Genomic DNA, 26,709 nt, shown 5'->3' on the forward strand with positions numbered 1-26,709 from the left:
TGTTGTGAAGCCTTTACTATTTAATTGTGTAAGTTGCTTCAGTTTTCTCTGTGATGGTAGCATGACTACTAGTGGTGAAAAGCAACCAAGTACATTTACTCAACCATTGCACTGAACTACAGTTTTGAGTTACTTGAGTATTTCAGTTTGACACTACTTTATACTTGTATTCTGACAGCTATAGTTGCTGGTTACTTAAAATAAAATGCCATGTTAAAGTTTAAACCAGTATACAACCTTTTTGGCTTGTGACCTCTTACAGAAAAACACTGTCAAATTCTGGCTTCTTGTCTATGAGCTGTTAGTGATTTCATTTAAATTGATGCTCAAAGAGGTCAAATTATTAAAGAGGATTATTAATAGTGAAAAGTTAGAGGAAAAAATACAAACTTGTGTACACTCAGAGGAGCATTTTTTCTGCAAATACTTGACACTCTCATTGCATATTGGTGTTAATAGTTACGTACCTTTCCCTATGAAAGGTTTTAAATGCAGACTTTACTTGTAGGAGAGTATTTTTACGTTAGAAGATATGAACCTTCCACCACTGATGACTAGTCAGCAAGTGTCTCAGTAATGGATTTATGTCATAGCTCGAGATTCATTTACAGACCTCCAAGCAACATAAATATTATTTGAGATGAATTGAGACATGTATAAATATCCACTTTTAAGGCTCAGGGGAATGAATTGAAATAAACCTGTCAAAGCTAAATTGATTAAATAGTGGAATAAGGTATATTCTGCATGGTATACATTTGACTACTGGTAGCACATATAATGAGTTTATGTTTTTAATTTGCCTGAGCTTGCAGCAGCAGACACATTCAACAGATACAGGGCAACATACCTCTACAATACATATGTATATTAAATTACCTCTGTAAGGACATTTTCTTTCTCTTTCTTTGCCAAAAGAGTCACCCAGTGCTCATCCTTTTTGCAGCAATCCTGGCGTGAGAAGTTCAGTGTGTTGTTCAAAAACACCTCAGCAGAGATGAGCTGTTGAAACAAAGGATCAAACCTTTTAGTGACCTTCCAGCACGTCAGACAATCTCTCTGAGCACCAGTGCACTACCCATCAAGCCCCATGTGGCCTCCATGAAGTACAGAGTAATCAAGGTAAAATTGATGGGGTGGCGGTAAACACCGGTTCAATTCCATGGACCGAGAGGGGAAAAAAATGTGTGTGTTTGTGGTGAAAATACGCCACCTGCAGTGTCAACAGCTCCTGCAGTCTCCCCAGTAATCACATACCTGTGAGATTCTCTCTCTCTCTCTCTCTCTCTCTCTCTCTCTCTCTCCACACACACACACACACACTCACACACTCTCTCACACACACACACACACACACACACACACACACACACACACACACACACACACACACACACACACACACACACACACACACACACACACTTCATGCAGGGTGAATAAAATGATTTTAAGTGCATCACATTATATGACAGTGTAGTGTCAAAGTGAATGAAACAGGTGATGATATTTGAATTCATTCAGGAATATTAACACAATACAGTCCCTGAACAGAATGTAGCAATAAAACAAATATTAATCAGACTATAATCCATTAAGAAATTACAAATGTATTTAAAATATCTACATGTTACAGGTCAAAGTTAAAACTAAATACATTTATTCCTACTGGGATTTATTTACCAAATCTACAGAAGAGAAGGGGATAAAACCAGCATCTCTTTACCTCTGGAGTGACTCAGTCAATGTGTATTAACCTTTCATCCACAAGGGGGCGTCTTTGAACAACAATCAGCACCTCTGCTCACTGACAGTACAGCAGCTCCCCAAGGCCTTTAGATCCAGCTGATCTCCATTCAGCCACATGGCTTCCATGAATGCTGCTGTGTTTGCTCCAGCAGCCAGTCTGAACACAGAGTGACTGTGAACACTATCACTGACACACATACACTGTCATACATACATACACTACAAGCACGTTTTGTTGGTGTTGGTAACCAGAAAGATTTGTTAAGTCTGTCTTTTGAATATTCTGCAAAAAGAAATGAATAAAAAGCCAGAGAGATGCATTTGATGGCTAAATCTGATTTGATTGAGATTTTGCTGTAGGCCGGTTATTCTAGATTATCAGGAAATGACAAATCAAATAAATCTCAGCACCGCCCAAATTACTGAAACGTTTTACTCCATCAGACTCAACAAATGATCCGTCTCCCTGCTGTTGGTATCATTTGTCAAAAGGGTTTATATGTTGGACATTTTGTCTCTCGAGACGACATTTCCAGCCAAACAAAAATAATATTAAGACATTAAATAAATCAATAGGCAACATGAGCTCTTCTTTTCGTGCATTATATTCCACTGATACATATCCACAATCAATAAATACATAAATCATAAATACTGAGGGCTGAATTATAAATTGGGCAAAGCAGGCAGCTGTCCCAGGACCCCAGAACTCCAGGGGTCCATGAACCTCCAGACTCTTCTGTGTGTCAACTGCTATGTGCTCATTTATAAATCTATTAGTTTATATTAGACTAGACTTATTATAATTTATTTGGAAATCTATTTTGGATTATACACCACTAAAAACAAATTCCTTAAGTAAAATTTATGCCACAACTATATTAAAATACTCTATAAGTATAAGTGATGTATTAAAAATTGTACATAAGTAAAAGTACTGACTTCATGTGTTAGAGGTCCAGTGTGTAGCATTTAGGAGGATCTAGTGACAGAAATGGAAGAATTGTATTCTGTTTTCATTAGAGTATAATCATTTGAAAATAAGAATCGTGTTTTCTTTTCGTTCCCTTAGAATGAGCCTTTTATATATACAGAGGGAACAGATCCTCTTCTATGGAGGCCACTATTTTGAACTGCCATGTTTCTACAGTAACCCAAAATGGAAAAACTATACACTGGCTCTAGATACAGCCACTGTAGTTTCTCCTACAAACTTGGGAGTGAGAGTGTGAGGTGAGGGGTGGTAATCTGAAACTACAGTGCTAGATGCCACTAAATCCTACACACTGGACAATTCACTGTCAAGCTGATGTTAATTCAAATTAAACTGTCAAAGAACTTGTATCACTACACAACCATTCAGAAAGTAAAACTTGATTTTAGAAAGTTCTTAAAACTGATATGCATCAAAAACAGGCAGAGAAAGTAAGGAAATAGAGCTCAATTAAGGAGTAAAATGACTTCATAAGAAGATTTCTGCAGGGAACAAGTGGATCAAAATTTAAAACGTGATCATGACAAATCTTAATTAGTGAACTAATACATTTAGTAAAAAGTACAAGATTTACCTTGAGTTGAGTAGCAAAACTCAAGTAAAGTAGAAACACCTCATGATTGTGCAGTACTTCCATGCACAGTATCACTGACAGGATACAGGCCTTGGTGTCCTGCTATAGTACCTGATGTTCAGGCCTGGTCTTGAAGAGAGACAAGAGTTTATTTAAGATTTCTAACTTATTTGTGGTCATGCATGTGATCGGTTTTCAATGTGTGAACAGATTCAGACTGACCACCGTTAACAGTTGGCTGTGATCAGAGAAATAACACCACAAACTAAACACAGAATTCTTCATGAAAATTTGACATTTTAATGGAAACTAAAATTGTGAACACTGGAGTTTTTTTTTTTTTTATTGACTCTATTACATTGTTTGGAATTTGAGGGTTATTATCATGCTTTTAAAAAAGAACATTGTAATGTGACACTTCTGTTAAATTCAAAACAAAAAATTAAATAATCAAATCAAGACTGCTCACTTAAAAACTTAAATGTCAACCTGTAAGACATTTGAGAAAGAAATGCTATTGCCTCATATTTTAGGGGGGGCAAGAGATGTAAAAAGTGATAAAAAGGAGGAGCAGACCACAAAAAAAAAAAAAGCATCAACAAGCACAACAGCCATTTGAGATGACACAGAGAAACATAACAAAAAGATGACTCGGCACAACATATCGCCTCTTTTCATGACTCAGTCCCGTAAAGACACGTTGCCCTTGTTTACTTTCCTCCCTGTGTGTGGAATCATAAACACCGTACCACTCAGGTGTCACTGAATAAAACAGAAAAAAAAGCCCCCTAAATTAAAACAGTTCCACGAGAGGCAATGACAGTTTGAAGGAGGGACAGTTTTTAAGTCAAGCACAAACACCAAGTCCAGCATTTCCCATTACAGACGATTGATTACTGGATGAAGAAGCAGCACTTTCGGTATTTGTTTTCTTTTTTCCTTTTTTTTTTTGAAGATTTCTCCTCTCACACCGCGTAATAACACGCTCAAAGTGACATTCAGCTGCTACAGTAGTGACTTCTCTTCACTAAAAGCTCCTCCAAACCCAGCGCGATGTCAGGAAGCTGGTTATGACATCAACAACGTCCCCCCCCCACCCCCTCCCGGTCTGTGCGTTTGCCATTCAGTAGCTGAATATCTGAGTAGTGTACCTTTGGCGAAAGCAGATTCAGAGTTGTTGAACTGCACGTTAATACCTCACTCCCCCCCTTGCGACACGATCGACATCACTACAGATAAAAATATATTAAGAGGAACTCTGGGATGCAGTGTGTTTCAATGCTCGTCACTCCATCAACAACTATTTGAAGAAATGAATTAAAAGTAATTTGTATAAAATCTGCTGGAAAAGACTTGAAATATATTAACATTGGTGCTATTGGGGGAGAAAAAAAATAGCTCTACATCAGCCTTAATCAGTAACTAAATCACCTAAAACTCGTCAACAATGAAACATCTTGATTTTCTTTATCATTTATTCCTTTTAGTCTCATCCTACTTGTGCATCTATGGATAAATTAGGTTATAACTCAAAAAAATAAAATAAAAACATGTTAAAACATCAATTTGTTAAATCAGTTCAACTCAATTATGTGCTACTTCAGACATTAACTTGACAATGGACTGCCGTGAGTATACACCAGCAAGCGGCTGTCATCCGTCCCATTCAAACTGATTTTGGCTTTAGCTAACCCTACAAAAACACAGAAAAACGCTCATCGCTTTCAGCTGCGTCCATGTCGCTTAAAAAGAAGAAAATTAGGATTAGCTGTAAGACAACTTTAACAGCGTTGCAAATGTTACAAAAAACTAAGAAAATAAAAATGGCACGGATATATGCTGGAAGCAGATTTTAAACAATCAAAATTGCTGTAAAAGTTTTTTGTTTTTTTTCACACAGGCACCTGAACATGAAACAACAGTGGGAGGGGGTGGGGGGTTGAAATATAAGAAGGAACTTGCATATAATAGGAAGAACTCGCTATGCACACACCCACAAAAAACGACGAGGCCAAACTCGTCCCTCGCAAACCTGGAAGCCTGCATCAGCATCCTTGAGGTGATTGCACATCCTGAGTGGGTGGAAATATTAACTCCACATGATCAGGCTTTTCTGTCTCAACACACCTACAGTCAGTCACTCAACCTCCCCCCTCCCAACCCCCTTTCACTCAATCACTGATTAACCATCTACTCAGCTTCAAGAACCGGTTTTTGGTTTGCAGGCTACAATGCTAAATAATAGTTCTATCTGTATAAATGCATATTCACCATAGCCTTTTTTTGCTATATTAAGTGCTTGAAAAAGAGGAGCTACTGGGGGTGGGAGGATGGGAGATTATTTGATTTCCCTGTACAGGACCATCCTGTCTAAAAACAAGACAAATAATATTTTTTAAAAAAGGTCATAAGACTACAGTAACATCACATACTACTCATTTTGATCACCCTGTTTTACATTTAGATAATGCTTTCAGCCTGAACAATTTGGCATTTACCATATGGGAACCTGATTATGTCACTTCTATCTATAGATTATGGGCAATTAGAAGAAATTAAACTGCGAGTTTTGTGCAACTTTATGACAAATGCAATGTCAATTTCCACAAGCACAGAAAAACTCTAAACGCTAATGGTCAATATCTCCTCAAATACCCATGCTTCCTCATCGACCAGATCCCACACAGTTGTTCTTATTCAGAGGGCAGCATTTGATAATACACTCATCCATCACACACACTGTACAATGGAAGCCAAAACAAAAGCGTTTTAAATACCAGAGAGCTGACTGAGATTAGACGTGGAAGTTGAATGTCAAGACAACTGGTTGCAGTTATGACTTTCCCTCTCTGCACACGAGTGCAAGCTGCAGCGCTGCCTAATCAGGACACTGTGGAAAGAAGTGTACTTGAAAGCTCATACCCAGATTGTAGAGACCCAACAGAAACACCACTGATGTTCAGCAATAATAAATCAAGAGGTGCTTCACTATGAACATGTGAGGGAGAAAATCAACCATCAAAAATTGCAAGAAATTACAGTCTAGTATCCATAGAAAACGGAGCATGGAGCAATGTGCTTTTTTTTTTTTTTTTTAAGAAAATGGGGAAATCAACAGTAAAACTTGTTTTTTTAGAGCCCAAAATGATCAATGACAGCACCTTGCATGCCATCACAGTTTTCCTCACAAGTAATTATTTGGTGTTTTGTCACAACATCATATGAGACTCTATATAATAGGACTCCAATTCAACATTTCCAATTTGAGAACATTACATGACAGGGGCCATTTGGCAAAAAACAATATTTAACATAGTCATGGCTTTATCAACACTACCTGAGTTACATTTAATAATTCTGTATTTATCAACTTGTTTTTTTTTCTGAAAAGTAACAGCCCAGAGCCATTCTTTCAAGGAGTACTTCTTGTCAGTACATATAGACCTCTCTAGTAATTAAAAGATAAAAGCAATTAGTTTACATAAAGTGCTATTAATCCACACATTAACCAAATCATATCTTCTAGAGAAAAGAAACCTGGACGGTTCCTTCGTTATGTTGAATAAACCAATCCTGATTTGGAGATGGTGATGAAAGTGATGTCACAGCTGGCCAGTTAGCAGTTAGCAAATTTGGGCTCCCTAGACTTAATTAGATCTTTCAACATGAGCTCTTTTGCAAAAAAAAAAAAAAATAATATATATATATATTTATATCACGTAAAGGATTTGTGCAATAAACTGAAAACGCACCTTAAACTTTTTTTGAACAAACTTAAATGAACTGCAGGCCACACCAGCATCTTGGGTGATTATTTTGTAGCTCCATATAACCCATTTCACACACTGCATGGATCACACGGTGTTATTGCACACTGGTTTGCAAATGAAATATGTTATCCACAGTAAAACATAATAGTACAACTCATCTTCACATTTAAACAGTTTGACAAAGTGGCTAGTCGGGGGAAACCTAGATTAGTATTGCAATTGTTGTTGTATTACTGTTATCTTTGTGTGGTGATGAAGAGTGACGTCTGACTCGTTCATTCCCACCAGTAAACATGCAGGAAATACAATGCCATAAGACAGAAAAGTAAAAGACCCAATGCTGAGTCAGAAAACAACAAAAATCTAAAAGTCGTATAATGCAACACGTGTTCCTTTGACAAGAGGAATTGAACAGTTTTTACACAGACAGAAATGCAGGCAAAATAATCTGCATGGACATCCTGAGTCTTGCTGCTGAACAAATAGCATAAAACGCAGAAGACCTTATTGGTAGCAATGTCTCTTGCTTACTCAGTTAACTCCTAAACTCGGGCTTCATGTATTAAAAAGTGTATGAATCTGAATTTAAGAATAGACTGCACTGACCTCATAGCAATCTGCATGAAATGTATGAAAAGCTAAAGGATTAAAAGGGTTTGCCTTTAACGGAGACCTGATTTTAAAATCTTTAGCACGCCTGTAATAAAACAATGAAATGAAGGGGCTTAGCTTTCCTTCAGATGGGGCACTTCTGTACCTGTGCTCTGGGGTCACGCTGCAGTGCGGATAACACTCATGTTAGGTCAAACAAAACAGTATAAAAAGGGGAAAAAAGCAAGCATTTAATTTCTGGGCTCTGATTTCCCCTAAAAAAAGGATTTAAGACAAGGTTCTCCCTTCCTGGATGGGGCCTCACCTACGAGCTTCCACTTAACTTACAGTTTAACAGGACTCCGAAGATCTTTATTCCACACCTTCAAGGCATTCTTTGCAAAGTCTGTTTTCCTTTCTTCCACGATTAATTCAAGCTTGCACACAGATGTGTATGTATAACGTCTAACATATCTACAATGAACTCATTTGAATGCGTGAAGAAAGAAAATGACTGAGGCATCCCATAGTCAGACTGACGGCTGCCGCAGTTCAACAGGATAAAGGCTTAGGGAGGTGCAATCCATGACACCTTCCTTTGTTGAACTCCCGAACATCATCCTAAAGAGCCACGAGACAAACGACTTTCACAGCTCCAGAGTTGCAAGTGTTCATTTTTTATCATGTTGGAGAGGCACAGATCAACTCCTTTTAACGTCCCTCCAGAGTGTGTGCACGTTTGTCTGATGCCCCCAAAGAAGTCTGTTATTCCACCCGAAGTTCCAAGGAAAATCTGTCATGCTATACTATCAATGTTTTCACAGTTGTCACTTTATCTGTCCGACAAGATTTATGATTTCCAAGGTAGATAACTGCAGCACCCAGAAGAGAAGTAGTAAGTACTGTAGACGATCTACCTCACTGATCAGGTCCATCCTTGGTCTCATCATAAACCACTACTCTTTTTGGATCTACACAGAGGGATGGGGGGGGGAGAGAAAGGAGGCAAAGGGTTAGATGATTCAACAGGTCTGTCTCAAAGAACACAAGCAATAGATAATAAAAGGCTAAGGCATCTTGAAATGCATTTCACTCAGCATTTGGGAACGCTGGCTTCTTTCATTAATGAAAAACAGGTTTTGTTTATATTTCCCTAGTATTAAAAGTACCATTTTGGTATTGGCATACAAACTGAACTACCCAGCCATAGTAATAATGGCGTATTCCATTCTAGCTAGAAGTGGGATGTTAGCTAACATAGCCTCAACTCAAGCCTGTGCTGATATCGCCAGACTGTTTGGAATAATTGCTGCATTTCATTTGCCAGCTGGCAACACTGCAGTACCAGAGGACCATACACCAGCAGCATGTCACACTCAGTAATTTTAACAGTGTCTCTGTTGGTGATTACCTTGGGTTGCTTATGTTTCTTCTGTTTAGTAATAAAACAAATGTGACCTTTTCTCATTCAACGATTTACTGTTATGTTAATCCATGATATACAGCCTATATATCTGTCCTTGAGAGGCACGATGTTGAACACATCAATGCAGCCTTTGTGCACACGCTGCCGTACGGCCCAACGAGATCAAATATGTATTTGTGCAGGTCCTTAAAGTGATTTATAACAATAAGTTAGCTTAACAAGTTTCAGGATCTTTCTAAGCAGGTCACCAGTATTTGTGAACTAAAAAGGTCAGTCAATGGATGCACATGCACACTAATAATTTGATTGTAGCCACATTAAATTCTCTGAACCCAGATGGGTATTTATATCCCATCCCAACCAAAACACCAATGCACTTTGTTCTGCACATTTATGAATATAAGTAACTTCCTGCCTGGCCTCCCAGTTGTGTGGACCATTTTCCTCACTTTCATGTTTTCACATTTCTCGATCTAATTCTTGTTGAGAAAACTGAGCTAAAACTTCCACAACTAGGGGGTTAGGAAAAAGTGAGACAACCAAGTTTAGTTTACCTTGTTTTTGCAAGTTGAAAATGAATTCCATTTCTGTTGAAAGAAAAAACACATTTTTTCAGCATCTGCACTAAGTGATCAACAATTTTTTCAGTAAATAAAATACTGATCTCTTCAAAAAATACACAGTATAAAGACACTTAAAAATACATTGCAATACTTAAGATTTTCATAAAGCAAAATCCCATTTTTGATCCTACTGCAATAGCCTTTCAATGCATTTACATCGTGTACTTATTATATATCAGTTAGTTTAAATTGTTAATGTCAGACTCCTCCATTACTAAAGTGGATTCAAAATTGACAGGAGGAGGGATTCACAGGAAATGATGGAGGATGTAATCCAGCGCTAGGGTTTGTAATTGATCTCATCAGCCTCACTGTTTACTTTCCTCTCTCCCAGTCAAACCAGAGCTGTGTCAAGTTGCTGCTAATGCAAACCGAACATTTCCTAATGCTTCACATTAAAAAGCATTCAACTGGTGAAACAGGAGGTGGTTCTTACTATGAAGCAGTCATTTTTTAAAGTTTTCATCAGCAGATCATTTCAAAAATTTTGCAAGGCAATAACTGAACAGAGCAGCCACGATGAGCTGTTAGATGAAGAATGCAGGCAACAGGCTGCACACCACCTAACTCTCAGCAAGGCCACCAACTCCTGTTACAGTGCCCTGCTGTCATGTGGCAAACTGCTTGCACAGCATGGAATCAGATTGCAGCTGCAATGATTATTGACTGACTACTCTACTAACACAATGCTAAAAACATCTTATTGTGATGATTTTGACAGATATCACTATTAGTTTGATGCACGATTAGTGTGGGACTGATCAATTTGCATCACAAATGCACAATACATTGTCACTGAATATTTTTGGGGTCTGTACCAAACAAACATAGGTTTGTTATATCTAGAAAACAAGATTTGTAGGCCAGAGCATCTATTCAGAACTACAGTACTTCATTGTAATGCCGTTTTGTCACACACATTACCTGTTTTCTTTGCAATATGGTATGTTTGCATATTGCAATTTCAATCATATTTAGATGAATTGTGCAGCACTAGTAAGCTTCTGTTGTATTTCTGACATGACGCGTTTGTCATAATATTAACCACAACTGTTGTTACCACCAATCTAATTCTTAAGGATTACAGATTAAAACGATTAAACAAATTAATTTGATAAATAGTAAAAGTTACCTTTAGTGTGATAAGTGACAGCAGCTTTAATGTCAAAGGACCCCCAGCTACACCTTCTGCCAATGTCTTTAGAGTGGGTCTGTTCTTTAGATGAACCAAACAACAAAGTGGTTAGCTGGCCCTGTGCAGGCTTAGCACCGTTGTCTTTACTGGGGGCCGACGCAGCAGAACCTGCACCCTTGCCCTCAGCTTTTGTCTTTTCCGGTCCACATGGCTCCAGCTTGTTCTCCTCACTCACACAAGCAGGAGAGCAAACATTAGACACACTGCAAGGGGCACAAGTCCTTTTCTCAGGGTCTTGAGCCAAAGTGCCAGGCTCTAAGAATGATGGGCTAACATCAAAGCAGGGCTGGGCAGCTTTGGCTGCAACAGCGTGACACTCGCTTTGAGGTGTGACCACAGTAGTCTTGTCCTCCTCAGGCACCTGGCCACTTCCTCCTTCTGGCCCCAAGTTGGGCTCGTTGATGAAGGAAAGACCCCACTGATTCTGGAAGATATCTCCCAAGGCTTTCTGATTTGTCTGAGCAGCCGGTGGGTCAAGGTGCCGAGCACTGGGGAGCACAGGTTGCATATTTAAAGGGTAAATTAAAAGAGTACACTTTCTAAGATCATATGCTTCTCCATCTACAGGACTAGTTGTAGAGCTACAGTTACTTTCCAAAGGGGATGCTACATTCTCGCCACTTGGGATAGATGGGGCTGGTGGAATACTACTAGCAGCAGGAGCGAAGAAGGTACCCACTGGGCAGCTGTTTCCATTCCCAGAAACAGGACCATTAGTAAAGCTAGCTGAGGTGATAGTTTTCATAGCAGACATAGGGACCTGTGATAGTCTAACAGTAGGAGGCAGTGCCTCTCCTCCACCTTGAGCTACTTTGTTGAGGTTTTCTTTTACTTTACTTGCATAACTGATCTTGGGAACAATTTTAGCACTGCTATTGTCCACAGGAAATACTGGAGGGGGCTTGAACAGAGTCCATGAGTCCTCCTTTGAAGGTGAGGAAAGCTTGGCTTTGTGCCTTTCCTCAGTCTTTTTACCAAAGGTGCCAACTATTTTGCCATCAGAGTTTTTCCTCTGAGATTCACCCACTGAAGCCTCTGACGCAACAGCCCGTCTAGCTGCTGACTGAGCTTCTACTTTATGGGCGGCTCTAAAGCCATCGAGTCTAGAAGTTACTCCCTTCTCAGTCGTCTCAAGATTAAAAGCCCCATGCTCCTGTGTAGTGCTGCCCTGCTGCATGTCTTTCTCCTTTTCTCTTATCACATTATCAGTGTTCTTGCCGTTGTTACATCTGGCCTTGCGTTTTTTCGGAGTAGTATATCCACCTTCGGAGCCGCTGCCATCATTGTCCTTGCTAGAATAGCCATTTGTAATTAAGCCACAGTTTACAACGCCATTTTGAAGCAACATAGAGTCTTTCTTATCCAAAGGTTGGCCCTCATGGTGATTCAAATCCAGGGTCTTATCCTTGTCATTTTTAAGGTCCATATTCTTCTTATGGTCCAATCCTTTGCTGCTCACTTTTGGAACAGTCGCGTACAGCTTTTGTGTTGACTTCTGCTTCACATTTGTATTACTTGTGTGTCTGTTACCATTACTGTTGGGGGGGTGCGACATACCAACAGTATCAGACAGATGTGTATTCTTCTCCCCCTCCTCCTCACTGATGTTTACTTTTTTACTGCCTGAAAGGGGAAACAGAATCAGTTTATACTGAAATGATGGAACACCTCAACCAGTCTTTCCATACCTTACAGAAAAAGCTGCATCAATTCACTTGACCACAAAACCTGATGCTGTATCTACTGTCATACTAGTATGCTACGAACATTTAAAACCTTTGAATGTGAATTATCCGCTTTCCATTCACAGTCATCATTTACAGACACTTGTCAGGCGTTTCCTATGCAGCAGTCCATGTTATTCAGTGAGAGTTAATGTTGTTGTACAGCAGCTCTTATTCTGAGCAGTGAGACAAAGACAGAAAAAGCTTGTGACAAGAGAAAATATTCATGCCATTCCTAGTTTGTGTTCATATTAAAAAATGAGCTGGGTGCTCACTGTATTTGAGCAGATACATTTTTTTTTTTTTTTACCATATCTGATCTGAAATCAAAGACAAGTTGTTGCAAGGTAGAAGGACTGCATTTATGAAATACATTCGGACTGACAGTGACCCACATGAACAGGTTTGCACAGAGGCATGGGGGACTGCTGTGTCAACGTGGGGCTTCCCATTAAATGGTGCTGCCCCTCATGTCAGTGGGCACAGCACACAGCCTCTCTTCTCTCAGTATGTGGACGCAGGCTCTCGCATGTTTGCCAGCAGACGTACTGACATAGCCGCCAGCTAACGACGTAAGGTCGATGCTTACAGTGCCTGTTCAGCTGCAGCAAACCGTATCTTCATCAAGTGCTCATAATCGAGTTACTGCGTGGCTTCACGTTGACTGGACAACATGCAACAGGCCTGTCCAGATATGGCTAGCGTTAGCTAATGTCAACTAGCCAGCGACTCCTTTTGGTAGCAACACGCCCTGACTGCCACCAATAGAAAGCCACCCAACACCAGCGGCCCGAGTAGGCACAATACGCTAAAGGCATGCCAGTACGACACAGTATCGTGGTTGTGCAAAAGAAATGATGAACTAGCCAGGTAACCACAGCATTAGCTCGCAGTGATATTCTAACATGGCCGACAGGAAATGGCAGCTCAGAACATTCCAGTGGAGCCGGCTCGTTTTCCTACACCGGACACAAGCATGCTGAAATGAATAACACAAAGCTTTGACTACAGCTGAAGGCGACAAGCTATACACAAAGAATGCGTGTATTACATTGGGGGGTTTTCTGAACTGATTTAGTTGCATTTTCCAAAAGAAAACGGGTGGTGAAACCGGCGCACAAGGTCAATCCCCGATATGTCAAACCACCACTAGCGACAACTGTCACGCAACGTCAGCTAGCCGTGTAGCTTGCTCATTTAATGGTTGCTTTGTGGTCCGACAGTGGCCAACTATCGGTCCAATCGGTTCGCTACTCACCAGCTGTACCGTGTTTTAATTACTCCAGTCAACAGCGTGTAGCGTTAGTTTGAATAAATAGCTAGCTAGGAGGCTAAAAGCTCGCAATCACAATGGAGTTAACGTTAGTTAGCAAAAAAAAAAAAAAATGCTAGTCGGCTCGTTGACATTAGCTGAGTAAGGCTAGCAAGCGTTAGCTCACTTTTCCGGATGGCCCAACCTGTTTTCTTCGTCTGCGTTTCCTGATGCTGGCGCTGGAAGTGGCTCTGATCATGTTTTAGACAAGTTGTGTGTTGAGTAGAGTGTCTGTCCTCTCCGTGGGGGGGATATGGTCTCTCTTGTGCCCGATCTTTGGGCTGTTCCTCCATTGAAGTGTAGAATGTCGGATCTGCGTTAGCTCACTGGGTAAGTACAGAGCAGTCCAATCACTACCAGAGTAAAACGGAAGCTATTTGAAGCCTCTGGAAACGTCAGCAGTAAACGTCTAAAAATGGCACTGTTTTGGGTGGTCACCGCCACTAAATCCCATGTATAGGATTTTGGGCTTTGAGTTATGCGGCGAATTTTTTTTTTTTGCAGAACTTTCCAGATTTTTGGTAGATGTATAAAAGTGTCTCTCCACACTACAATAACGGAGAAGTGTTACTGAAGAAATCCTTTTTTTCTGGGAAGGCAATAACGGGGTGGGGTTCGTGCATGAACTAAAATCATATGACCGGAGGCGCTGCCACGTCTCCAGCCGGTGGACACTTCGGTGGAGGGTCCCGGGGAGACCAAACCCTACTCCCAAAATGGAAAATGAACGTATCGCAAATTCAGTACATCAGTCCTCAAACATTCCTAATTCATTTGTTAGTATTTTTTCGCACATGTGGAATAAAACAAAACAAAACAATGTTGCAATTTTTCTGCAATGTATACTGCAATTTGTGCAACATGTATCTTTAACCAAGAATAACACATTTTGCATACTTAATAACTTAATTTAGCACATGTCCCTGTGTTTTGTGATATATTTTATTTGCTATTTATCTTATCTTTACTGCATATCCCATCACATATACCCCCATACATATATAAAGATAGCCATGGTTCCCCTGCAAACTAATACCCCTCTATTTGCAAAAAACAAAACAAAAACATGGAGATATCACTTGGAAATGATTATTCCATTATCACAAAACAGAGGATGAATTTATCTATTACGCATTTATTGAAGAAATTAGCACTTATCCTCAGTAAGTGTTTGAATGGAGCATTGGGCAGAGTAAGTCATTAAGGTATTAAATATCTTGTGTGGAATGGTTGTATTGCTTTGTTTTCCCTTAACGCCTGCCCTTCTTCCATCCTTTCAACCTAATTTAAACAAAATGTTGCTCCCTTAACTGCCCCACAATTAAGATGTCTATCAGGACCAGGCTACCGTTAAGTTCTTGTCCTCTGACACTACTAAGTGAGTCAAATCACCCTCTGATTTAATGTGTGGATCGGGCTTAATTGCTCATCTGTGACAAGTCAAACAAAGAGTAGATGCATATTAAACGGGGTTTGAACAACTCTCTCACACTGAATGATAGCCATAGTTTAGCGATAACAAAAAACCTCACCCAAAAATGTAAAAAATTAAATAAGAGCAACTACTATATATAGACATTCCACATGTAAATATTGTGCAAGTAACTAGTAATTTGTAGATCAAGGGTGGTTTATTTGCTAGTTAGTATCACACACAATAAATATGACATTTTTAAATTCTGAATGTAAAAGTTCCAAACAGCAAAAGACCCTCATCTGACACTGAGTACAGAGTCTCTTATACTGTATGATCTGGCCTACGTGGGCAAGTGTTGCATAGTGCAACATTGCTCATGTGGGACATAAAAGAGCACACAGCACCCTCTTGTGGCTAGAGATACAGTCTCAGGTTTTTGTATATACAGCACAGTGTCACCCAAGCTGAGCTATTCACTTTGCAGTCAAAACAAAGGTGTTTTTTAAATTTAACAAACTTTGTTGAGAGTTCTGTTGAGCCCGTATTCAAAGATTTGTAGTTGTGTGATTGATGAAGACAAGATTAATGTAACAGAACAAATTATTATTTTGTGTTTTTCAAGATATGTGTTAGTATGTGAGATAATTTCTTTGCAATGATGTACCTATTCCCATCAGCAACTATAGAAATCTCAAAGCGTTTATTAAAAACAGGTCTATAGGGATCCTCTCGTCATTCCTTTACTGCTATTTAGAGTAAGAGTCCATCTGTATTTCACACAGACATACAGTGCTGATGTATGCAGCCCTGCTCCTACTGTATATTCATGTGACAGCTATACCTTTTAAAATAAATTATTAATATGACAGCTTCCTTTTATTTCAAGATTTCTTTTTAAAATGAGACCAGGTTTCCAGTGAAGGATCTGGTCCCCAGGCATGTTCATACAGAAATTCATAATCTAGCAGTATTTTAAAAGTCCATACAGTCAATGTGGGTACTGAGCAAGTCATTAGATCAGATAAAGAGGCAATTATTGCAGTAGCATTTTGCACATTTACCACATGAAAGTAGAGTGAGGATTGAGTGAAACCTTGAATGAGGGAAGTATTAGAGGGAAGACAGATCTGTGAAAACTAGCTCACTACTTCTAAGGTGCTTCTGGGCTAAGTCATAGAGAAAGTCCCCCTCCAGTTTAAAATATGATTTTCTTCTTGTTCCAACAGTTGGAGGTTTGCGCTTCACTGTGCACAATGATGTATGTGCAAAGTTTGACACTAAAAATATGTTTTCACATTCATCTACTGAAAGTGGAAAGTTTCTCTGCATTGAAAATCAGATTATTAAGGGGCGGGGCTTGCAAGCATGATTTCTGACATCACAAATATTTTGGATGTCAGTTTTGGTCCTAGTACACCACTTATACTAGTGTGATGTAGAAACTTGAAGCCATCAGTGCACATACACTAAGAATAGACTTTACAGTGAAGTAGGAGACATTTTGTGTTCAGCAGGAAAACTTTAGAAATGAACAAAATTCACATTAATAGATTTTAGAGTTTTTAATGAGGTAAAGGAGTTTAAAGGCTCTTTATTCACGGATTTTAATGAGAATATTATACAGAATTTGCAGGAAAAAAATCATATCTGACACACATTATTATTCCAATTTGTATATGTCTTAATACATGTCTGAAGGGGATCTTTAATATAATTTACTAAATATTATAGCTGATAATTAAGTGTGCACATTAAGTGTAATCCCTTGGTTTAGACTCTGGCATGCTATTAAAGGGGAGGAGGGGAAACACATGTTCTCATATTACATATCATCAAAATGAACATCATACATAAAGAAGTTACATTATGATTCAGTATTTCAAATAAAAGCATTTCTTTATTTTATATTGACCAACAAGACTTCAAAGACATATTTGTCACAAATTATTCTCGGTGTGTAACTTATTGGGCTTGTTTAACACCAATAAAACACCCATTGTGCAGATCTCAGGGGAACTATGTTTTGATAACTGTTCCACTATCAAGTGATCCAATCTCCAACAAACAAAATTAAAATCTTTTTGGTTGACATAATATATTTAATATGATTATTTCTATTCATTTTATTGTGAATGGAAACATACTGGTAATTCACCACGCTCCAGAGCCTGTTAGCATCTTATAATGACATTTTCACTTTTAATTTACATTAACATGTTGTTACTCTTTGGCTATTTGACTATGTGTATGCCATGCCATTATATAAACTCTGATCAATGTATCCTTCTTTAGGCATTAAATACCCTAATTTAAATTTGAAACACATTTTTAAAACAGATTATTCCAGTATTTATTATGGAGAGGCTTCCTATTGGAGGGTTTAAAATGTAATTAAATTGATAAATATGCTAGATAAAATAGTCATATCATAAAAAATAATGTATTGACAGGTCTGTAAAGCATAGCCGAGCTGAGAAACACAACAGAGCTGCTAGTTCCAAAATTTGCTTCCTGGATGTAGTGATATATGTTATGTGTCTGTGATATGACAATGTTGACCATGACACCAGTAAAATTAATGCACAAAATAAATATCCCTCAGATGTGCTGCAGGCCAAATACATGTGAAGCTACAGAAACTGCATGTTTCCTAGAAAGTGTGAGATGCTACGTTTAAGATGCCAACTGTACACTCATACTGTACCCTGACATGTAATGCATAAAGCATCAGTGGCAATAAAAAGTGCATTTCTTTCGAAAGTATTAAAAATTCACAGAAACCAACGGACTCTTCCATGTCATGGAATTTCCCAATGGCACTGGACACGCAGTCACAACGCATCTTGTATGGCTCAGCTGAGGACTCTCAGCCTGTGAATGTTTCAGTGTAGAGAGACGGTATAAAGGTATCCTGTGTCTTTATGGTCCTCAGTCGGTGTGTCGTCACAGCCCGGCTAGAAGGTCTTCGTGTCGTAGAACTTTGTAGGTTAGCCAGTAGAGGACATTAAACATGAGAAAGCTCATGGGGAAAACTGCTCTGGAGATGGTATCAATCCTTTTTGCCCGATCCACAAAGCGCCTGCGTATGTCATAGAAACCTAAACCGGGAGGTAAATCTGCAAAGACTGGTGTTGCATCCATTTCCGGCGCACTTCCTGCTGACAGTGCAAGTCCAAAACTCTGGAAGAGTAAACCCTGCTGTGCCAGCTCCTCCTCCTGGAAGAAACAGACACAGCACAGAATAACCATCTGCTCTCACTGAGAATCACATGTCTGCTGATTGGCTGGTGTTAAACTGAACAAGGAAACAGTACGTACCCGGGCACAGACACTGCACTGCTGGGCTACGTTGCCCTGAGGAGCATTGTTGCCTGACATGTTGTTTCCTTTAACCTTACTGTCACCACTTGACTGCTGATGAGGGAGAAAAAAACATAAATGTAATCATCAAACAGACTGCACTGATCAAACAGTTTGCAACCACGACACAACTCCCCTGTGCTGCATGAATGTTTCAACTCTTGCACATTAACAAGTGATCATCATCTGTTTCTTACAAAGTGAATTCAAATCTGAGTAATGAGACAGTTTAAAGATGTAGTCTGAGCAAATTTCAATGGCATTGCATAATCCCAACAAATGAAGTACAAAGGTTCCAAGCAGATGTTTTGAGTATTGAGTTATAAATATTTCAAGGTATTATTTAATCCTGCAGCTGCTGTCACACTGCTTCATTTAAGAAATACTTCATATTTAAAGGTGGTTTGGCCTATTTCTTCTCCCCCTGTTTCTCTTTTTCTTGTGAGATCCAAAGTAAGGCAGCAATATGTTGGGAACATTCAGCCAACAGTGGAATATGGCGATGGCTTGTATTAATTACAGGTCAATGCCATCTGTATTTTCCGGCTACAGTTCAACATGCAGCTGAGTTGTGTAGCTCGTGCATAGCTGGGCGCAGGGAATAGCAGGTGACAGTCGCCCGAGGGCCTGAGGGGGGTAGGTTGCACTCACAGCTCTCTGCCGCTGTTGCTCTTTGAGCTTCTTCCTCAGTCTGAAGAACTCCTTGTGCTGGCGTGAAACAAAATTTACGGCTGCATACTCCAATAGTGCGGCAAACACGAATAGAAGACACACTGCCATCCAGATGTCTATGGCTTTCACATAGGACACCTGTGAAACCATCAAAATCAAATCAGTGAAATCACTCAGTGAACATTCACGTTCATGCCTTGTTAGGCAGTGGCATGAAAGAAAGACGGAGTCACAAACTCTGTGTCAGGAGTTACATGTTAGATTATTAAATAATTACTGATGTAAGCAATCCTGCTTTACATAATTTTCGGTAATTTAATCTGAATGCTTTCCTATGTAGTGGAGTATTTTTGCATGGTGGTTTGACCTCTATTTAGGCTAAGGAAAATAATCCGTGTGCTTCTTCCATGACTGCATTTTCAACCATTTACGTAGTCCTGTCTATGCTAGTACAAGACCTATAGGGCTCAATGCATCAGCAATAAAATTGAATACAAATGTCTTCAAACTCCTATCAGAACACACACTTGGAATTTAATTTCTCTGATTTTACTGTAATTTTTTTTTTTACTTTTGCTTTCTTGAGATTATGTCAGCTTCATATATGGAAGGTTTCTTATGAGTCAAGTAGTAATTAAAATTATAGTAGTAATATGAGTCAAGTAGTAATTAAACATTTGAAAATCAGAAAAGTTTATAGCACACATCCAGTGACCATTTTTGTCTGAAATTTGTCCAGAATTCATAAAAAACAATGGCTTACACAAACCAAAGTGTCTGACCTTTGGCAGGGAGGCCCTGGAGCCAGAGCTCTGTGTGGTCATGGTGAGCACTGTGGTGATTCCCAATCCCACTCTGGCCGGAGCTGCATCCATGTTGATCCAGAAAGACACCCAGGACAGGATGACAGTGAGCAGGCTTGGTATGTACATCTGAATCAGGTAGTAGCCCATTTGACGCTCCAGGTAAAATTTGACCTCAATGCAGGTGAATTTACCTAACCACAGGAGGAGATACAGGTACAAACTGACAGTCTTATTAGATGTTGATTGATAGTACGTATCAAGGATGTTGGTTGGCAGGTCGTCTGGTGTCATGTACCTGTGTTGTAGTGCTTGGTGCAGTAGCCGAGGCCTTTCTCCTCGTTCAGCACAAACTGTGGGAGTGTCAGATCGTCGGCCACCTGCACCGCTCCCACGTCCAACCACTCAAAAATAAGATCATTCATGGTGTAGCCAACTAGAGGAGAGAGTCAAGTATACTGTAAGTTTATAAAAAATCTATATGTAATGTTTTAAAGTCTGCCTTGAAAGATCAACTCACAGCTTTCGAGCTGCATTATACACGTCTGGCTGTCCATGGGGAAGTTTTTCAGATCCATGGGGCAGGAAAGGGTAAGTGTCAACCTGGAAAACAGACAGCAAACAGGAATGTTGTATCAAATGAAAAGTTGTGTGATACTCTCACACCCCACTCTCCCATCCTAGCTAGATACCCAGCTAGCCCCCGGAACTAAACCGACAGCACCAGCCTTCTCCTGCTTATGTGTCACTCAAACCCTTTTTGTACACTCACCCTACATTACGGGTTGCATCAAGCAGCTCTAACCTCTCTGGCACCTGTCCTCCTGTCCATCTGTCTCCTGCACCGCGCCCCACACAAACCTCACTGAGCACTGACAAGTGCTGACTGACAACATGTCAGCCTTTGCGGAGGGCTTGACGTAAAAAGAGCTGAGAACACAGCACCACAATCAGTAAAAATAGAAGAGTGCTTCCCCTCTCACAAGACATAGAGATCAAGATATATAAAAAACCCTATTCCTTAATAGAAGTGTTGGCAAGGATTCTACTGATGTCTGAGTAAGTATTCTAATGAAAATCCTTACCATTACGCTACAATTCACCACTGCTTTAGTGCCACGTCACTGACCTGATTCTGTTTTAGCCTGGAGTTACTGTTTAACATGAACTTGTTCACAGTGGGTGCTGGACAGTACAACGACAATTAGACTGAACTGGAGTGAAACAAACATGTTGTTGGATCATATATTTAGAGGTTTAGACTACAGCACATAGAGTTCATATTCGGTTGGCAACTTAACAAACCACAGAAGTGGATTTGCAATGTCTGACAGAGGTACAGCCTAGTGCATTATTCAGCCAGACTCACGATTTTAAAAACAGGTCACCTGATGCTGTAGAGGACATTTCCATTCTGGAATATCCGAAGCAGTTTGTTGTCTGTCGTAACCTCGTGAAAGTTTGCCCCCTTTTCATTTGCAAAAAACAAGTCCGGTTTCCAAATGGAGTCCAACATTGAGGGGTCCAGGTCCAGAGAGTCATCTGGGTACTCCTTATATGCCAGTCGAGGGTCATTCCACTGCTGTCGCAGAAATACATTGAGCCGGTAGTCCTACGGTATGGAACAAAGTCATAGTTAGAAATGAAACCAGTTATAGTTACAGAAATAAAATATGTTGCAATAAGTGGCAGCTGTGGCATTCATACCACTGCAGAATCATATTACGATTTTTTAGGTTTGTCAGACAGATTAGACTATTTTGCATGTGTCTATACATCTAATTATGGTGTCATTTTGATAAACCTTGTGAGAGGGCCAAGATCATATGAATAAAGCACAAGTCACAAGCAAAAAACAAATCAAAGCAGTAACCTGCAGCATCTCTCAGCAGGTGAGGAGCACTGTGCCCACGCAAACTCTGACAGTGTGAGCAAAAAACTAAAATGAAGCATAAATGCTGACAAACAGACTTGAGTGCTCATAACCTGAACGACAGAAAATTCCACTTACAATATCATCAATTAAAATTTGATGGCCCTCCCTAGAGGTATTTTACAAAATGCATGAGTCTTCCTAACTCGAAACTTGAATAAAAAAATAAAAAAATAAAATACATGACTGTCCCCAAACACTTTCCAAGGGCCTCATAAATAAATGATAGTCCCTTATTTGACAGAGACAGAGATATGAGGAAAAACATAGCTGACATTACAAGATGCTGTTTATAGTCATTAATTAGTCATAATCTAATGACAGTATGCTAAGGCATCATGAAATGTGCTCCAAATGGCCTCTCCAAACAGAGGGAGAAGAGCCAGAAAGGCTTCAAATGAATAAGAATCTGATGCATCTGATAAATGAGCATTCACCTGCTCTGTTGTCCAAATAACATAGACAGAAATCCCTGCACTGGCAGCAAGTTGAAACCATTTAAGGCTTTTTAAAGCAAGTTAAATAAAATCAGTTCTGATATATGACTCATCACTCTTTGTTTTCAATGTGTTTGTTGGTTAGGGAGTGCTAAGAAACTTCATATACTCCACTATATTATTCCAAAATATAATAAACTGATTAATTCTGATATAATATTTACAGATTAAACTACCCAGCAGTAGTTACAATTAGCCCAATCTTTACCAGCTGAAACAGTAAAGTGATGTTTACACAATAATACATCAATAATTATAATCCAATGATATATTATTCTGAAATGGGCCATTCTGCATAATGACTACTTTTACTTTTGGTACTTTAAATATATTTAGATGCTTATTTGCTTACATAGAAATTTCATTGCATGACCTTTACTTGCCACAGATTATTTCTGCAGTTTTATTGCTATTTTTACTAAAGTAGTGAGTTCCACCCCCACTGAAACATGATACTGAAGTTCTGTGACAAGTTATATGAGCAGGAGGAATTATTTTGAGTGGCACAGTATGAAACTGACTACTACAGACACCTGAATTATTATTTTTTTGGCATTTCCTTTCAAAGTGGCATTATTGCTGTGCAAAACGTATCATGAGGAAGTCCTTACTCTTACTGGATACCATTTAAAATCTCACTTCTGCTTGCTCCTCCAACCCGGCACAGTAAATCAGAAGCTTACTATCGGTACAAGCAGCAGTTATGTGAAAGAACGACAAGTCTACTTTATCTAAAACCTGTGGAAGACCAGGTACAGTAATACAGATGAAGACAGATGCAGAGGAGTTCAATCATTGCTGAAATAAAGTGTAAAACCTACTTCACTTATATCTATATTGCAATGATCAGACGATAAAAGCAGATGTTCACATGCTTATATTTTCCACATGATCTACATGTTTTGATCATCCAAATAAAGTGTGTGAACACTGAGGGTAAAAAAGAAAATTCTCACCATAGTTGTTTCAGTGATGGATCCGAAGCTGTTGATGAAGATGTTACAGGTGACATTGACCGGAGGACCTGACAGAAGCAGATTGACATCACACATCACAGTCACACTAGTTTTCTTAAATACCACTGATGATGTTTTCTGAGGAGACCACATTAAGTATTGAAGACTTTAAAGAGCAAAGCAGTCCCCGCAAAATAACATCTGCTTGTTCTCTTCATAATGTGTCATGCTGTGTCCTGATAAATAGACTCCAACATAATCAGCATGAAATTGTGTTGTCATTTCCAGTATGCTCCCATTAGTGTGGTCCATCTGTCGGCCACCGAAACTTTAAATATTTCAGCGACTCATTTCCTGAGAGGCAATAATTTATTGATTCTCCTTTAGTTACATTAGTGTATATATAGATAATCAGCCGGGATTTAGGCTACCCAGCATGCACTGACAAGGATGTGGGGCAAGTATGAAATATATATGAAATGCGACCCCAGAGACTAAGGGGGAAGTATGTCAGAGGGAATCTGCTGGCTTCACTTACAACGAGAGATCAAGATTGGCTCTAAAATAGGCCTGTGGGGTAACATAGCTGCACATTTCTGACAAAAGAAAATCTGAAAGAGACGTCTGTGTAAAAATATCACAACCTAAGGCTGTAGGTCAGCATAAAAACAGTAACACATGACAAAAAAAGAAAGAAAAACAAGGCTCCTGTGTGAAAACATCACAGCCTGCAGCATCTCTCTTCTGACCCATCTGTGAATGATTTGTGCTACTTCACTGCCCAGACTGTTACTTTAAATGAGCAGCGCACTTTCTCACACCTGTCCTTGATGAAGGAGGTCCTCCCACTGCATGCCACAGTGCGTGTTACCTTTGAAGTTTGGTCTGATGCGAGCATCATAGCCAGATGTGCGTCCCATCAGTTTGTCCAGAAAGTCAGATGGAGAGGGGGCCTTGGTTGCCCTGCTGGATAACTTCATCTCCTTACAGAGCACAGACCTGCCAGGTGACGAGAAAACCAACTCTGGATGTACTGATATTTAATATTTAATACCTCCAGTTTTTCTTGAGGAAAAGTTGGATCTAATTTGTACTAAACAATGTTTGTCACTTAGCTGGGAAAAGTGTGTTACTGGCTGGCATCTCATGCAGTTGCCTGTGCCATAAAATCCTGCATCTTACAATAATGAACATTTTCCCTTAATGGAACTGTTGTCTTTTAATTATAGATTACACAACATTTCATGCATAATTCTTATCATTTTAAGAGAACAGTAATGCTGACATGCCCCATGGTCAAAGAAGCACAAACATCATCTAATGTCTTATTATCAATAGTTATATGTTGCCACTGTAAAATCATTTAAATACAATAAATACACCGTCAAACAAACATTCATTTACATTACAATGCCTAACGAAGCAGCAATTCCCAGAGTTCTCCTATATATATCAAAACCGTTTCTTACCTGCCTTGCAGAAAAATGACAGATGAAGCCCATGTCATACACAAGATGTGCAACAGCATTCTTAGTTAGTATAGACAGTAGATGTAAGACCAATAGAGGAAAAAGAAAAAGAAAAAAGCAGAGATGCAGGGAACTTGTTGTTGCTCATCCAGCCAGGCTCTGTCTTCTGGACTCAGCTGAGCATCCCTCCCTCTCTGCAGGTGTAAATACAGGAAGCTGCTGCTGTATAATTCAAAATCCTAGGGAAGTTTTTTTTTTTTTTCTGCCCGTGTATGTGGGGATGTGGGGATGACTTCAAGCTTTATCTCTTTTTCATGGCTATATGCATGTTCAAGGAATTACTGCTAGAATACTTAAAGAGACAGGGGCATTTTCAAAGAGGAGCGGCCAACATTGCTCTTCATGACAGCATCAGATCAACAGTATATTGAATTAAAAGATAAAAGTATTTTGTAATGTCATGTTTTTCTATTGATTAAACATTACTAAGTAACCACACAGTCCTGCAAGTAATTATGAACCCAAATCCACAAATTTGACAGAAGCTAATAAATATGTAATATAATACAATGGGATTTACAAGGCTCTCTTCCATTGCCATAAATTCAAATTATGGTCTTCAAAATGCAAAAATTCACATTAATTTAAAAGATACAGATATCTTCTACATTGGATGGTTTTTTTTTGTATTGGTATGTTTTTCATATTGTGGTGATAAATTGTTAAGTGTGTAAAAAGGAACATCATCAGTACATAACTTCCTATAGTGTAAATCATTGACTGATCATTAGCTCAAGATTGAATTGTCTACAATTACAAGAACATCATTACAGCTAAAGGGAAATAGGATGAAGGCATAAAGTTCTAATTAAATCAAGTGTAACACTTCTCTTTAAGCGTCAGCTCACAATCAGAGGTTATTTCTTTAGCAGATTAGTCCGAGGTTTCTGGTCTAATTATTTCATCTTCAACTCGCCGGACAAATTCAGATAGAAACGTGGAAGCTCATGTTTATTCCTCCATACAGAGGCGGAGGCAGTTTGGCCATTTACTCATGTAAAATTAATGTCAAAGAAAGCGACGGGACGTTATGGCTGCACGTGTTTGCTTCACACTTGAGAGGCCGCTCCACACTTCGCTCTGGAGCCAACAGTGTCAAATAGGATAAGAAATGTGTGAGGATATAAAACATGAGTGCATTCCTAATAACAAGAAGCCCACAGTAGAGGGAAAAAAAAAACAATGTTTCTGCATGCGTGAACATTTTCACCTCCGGACAAGATAACTAGGCCAGGCTTAATTTTAATGTTGTTTTACTGGAGCTCACGTTGGCTCTACTTAATTAAAAGTACTTCCTCACACACTGTAAAAAGTACTCGTCAGGTGCTCTTTGTACAAGCCTGTCTGTTCACATTTTTTAAAAAAACAATACGTGATTTTGACCTTTAACACCACCTCGCTCAGTTAAAGAAGCTCCAATCAGTTGTATGACCCAAGTAAATTCACCAAGCAGCCCACATTGATTAAAATGCTTCAGGACAGATGAGCTCAACCACACAGACTTTAACATCCATCACAGCTCAGGAGGCAGGTCAACTCATCTGTCATCAGTGCTGTTATCTAGGAGCAAAATAATGGGATCAC

The 26,709-nt window shown here is 39.3% G+C and overlaps 2 protein-coding genes across 4 annotated transcripts; both read right to left on the minus strand.

Annotated features, from left to right (window-relative positions):
* Positions 1–3,594: 3,594 nt before the first annotated feature.
* Positions 3,595–14,475, minus strand: nufip2 (nuclear FMR1 interacting protein 2). Of its 2 annotated transcripts, none has more exons than XM_051401068.1 (4): positions 14,086–14,475; positions 10,860–12,545; positions 9,659–9,691; positions 3,595–8,649 (listed from the first exon to the last, which is right to left on the minus strand). In XM_051401068.1, exons 1-4 carry the CDS (start codon positions 14,249–14,251, stop codon positions 8,597–8,599), a joined length of 1,938 nt encoding a protein of 645 aa, XP_051257028.1. In that variant the 5' UTR covers positions 14,252–14,475; the 3' UTR covers positions 3,595–8,596. The 2 variants fall into 2 exon arrangements, with proteins under 2 accessions (XP_051257028.1, XP_051257029.1); XM_051401069.1 differs by having other exon boundaries at positions 14,104–14,471.
* A 2,447-nt stretch (positions 14,476–16,922) lies between these two features.
* glra4b (glycine receptor, alpha 4b) lies at positions 16,923–25,336 on the minus strand. 2 transcript variants are annotated; one of them, XM_051402250.1, is made up of 10 exons: positions 25,066–25,336; positions 24,468–24,595; positions 23,597–23,664; positions 21,599–21,822; positions 20,731–20,813; positions 20,509–20,646; positions 20,190–20,404; positions 19,387–19,545; positions 18,694–18,786; positions 16,923–18,591 (listed from the first exon to the last, which is right to left on the minus strand). In XM_051402250.1, the coding sequence occupies exons 1-10, from the start codon at positions 25,122–25,124 to the stop codon at positions 18,319–18,321; spliced, it is 1,440 nt and encodes a 479-aa protein (XP_051258210.1). In that variant the 5' UTR covers positions 25,125–25,336; the 3' UTR covers positions 16,923–18,318. The 2 variants fall into 2 exon arrangements, with proteins under 2 accessions (XP_051258210.1, XP_051258209.1); XM_051402249.1 differs by having other exon boundaries at positions 18,694–18,789.
* Between the last annotated feature and the right edge of the window lie 1,373 nt (positions 25,337–26,709).

The sequence above is a fragment of the Dicentrarchus labrax genome, unplaced genomic scaffold (genome assembly GCF_905237075.1).
Source record: "Dicentrarchus labrax unplaced genomic scaffold, dlabrax2021, whole genome shotgun sequence".
In the NCBI taxonomy this organism is placed as follows: domain Eukaryota; kingdom Metazoa; phylum Chordata; class Actinopteri; family Moronidae; genus Dicentrarchus; species Dicentrarchus labrax.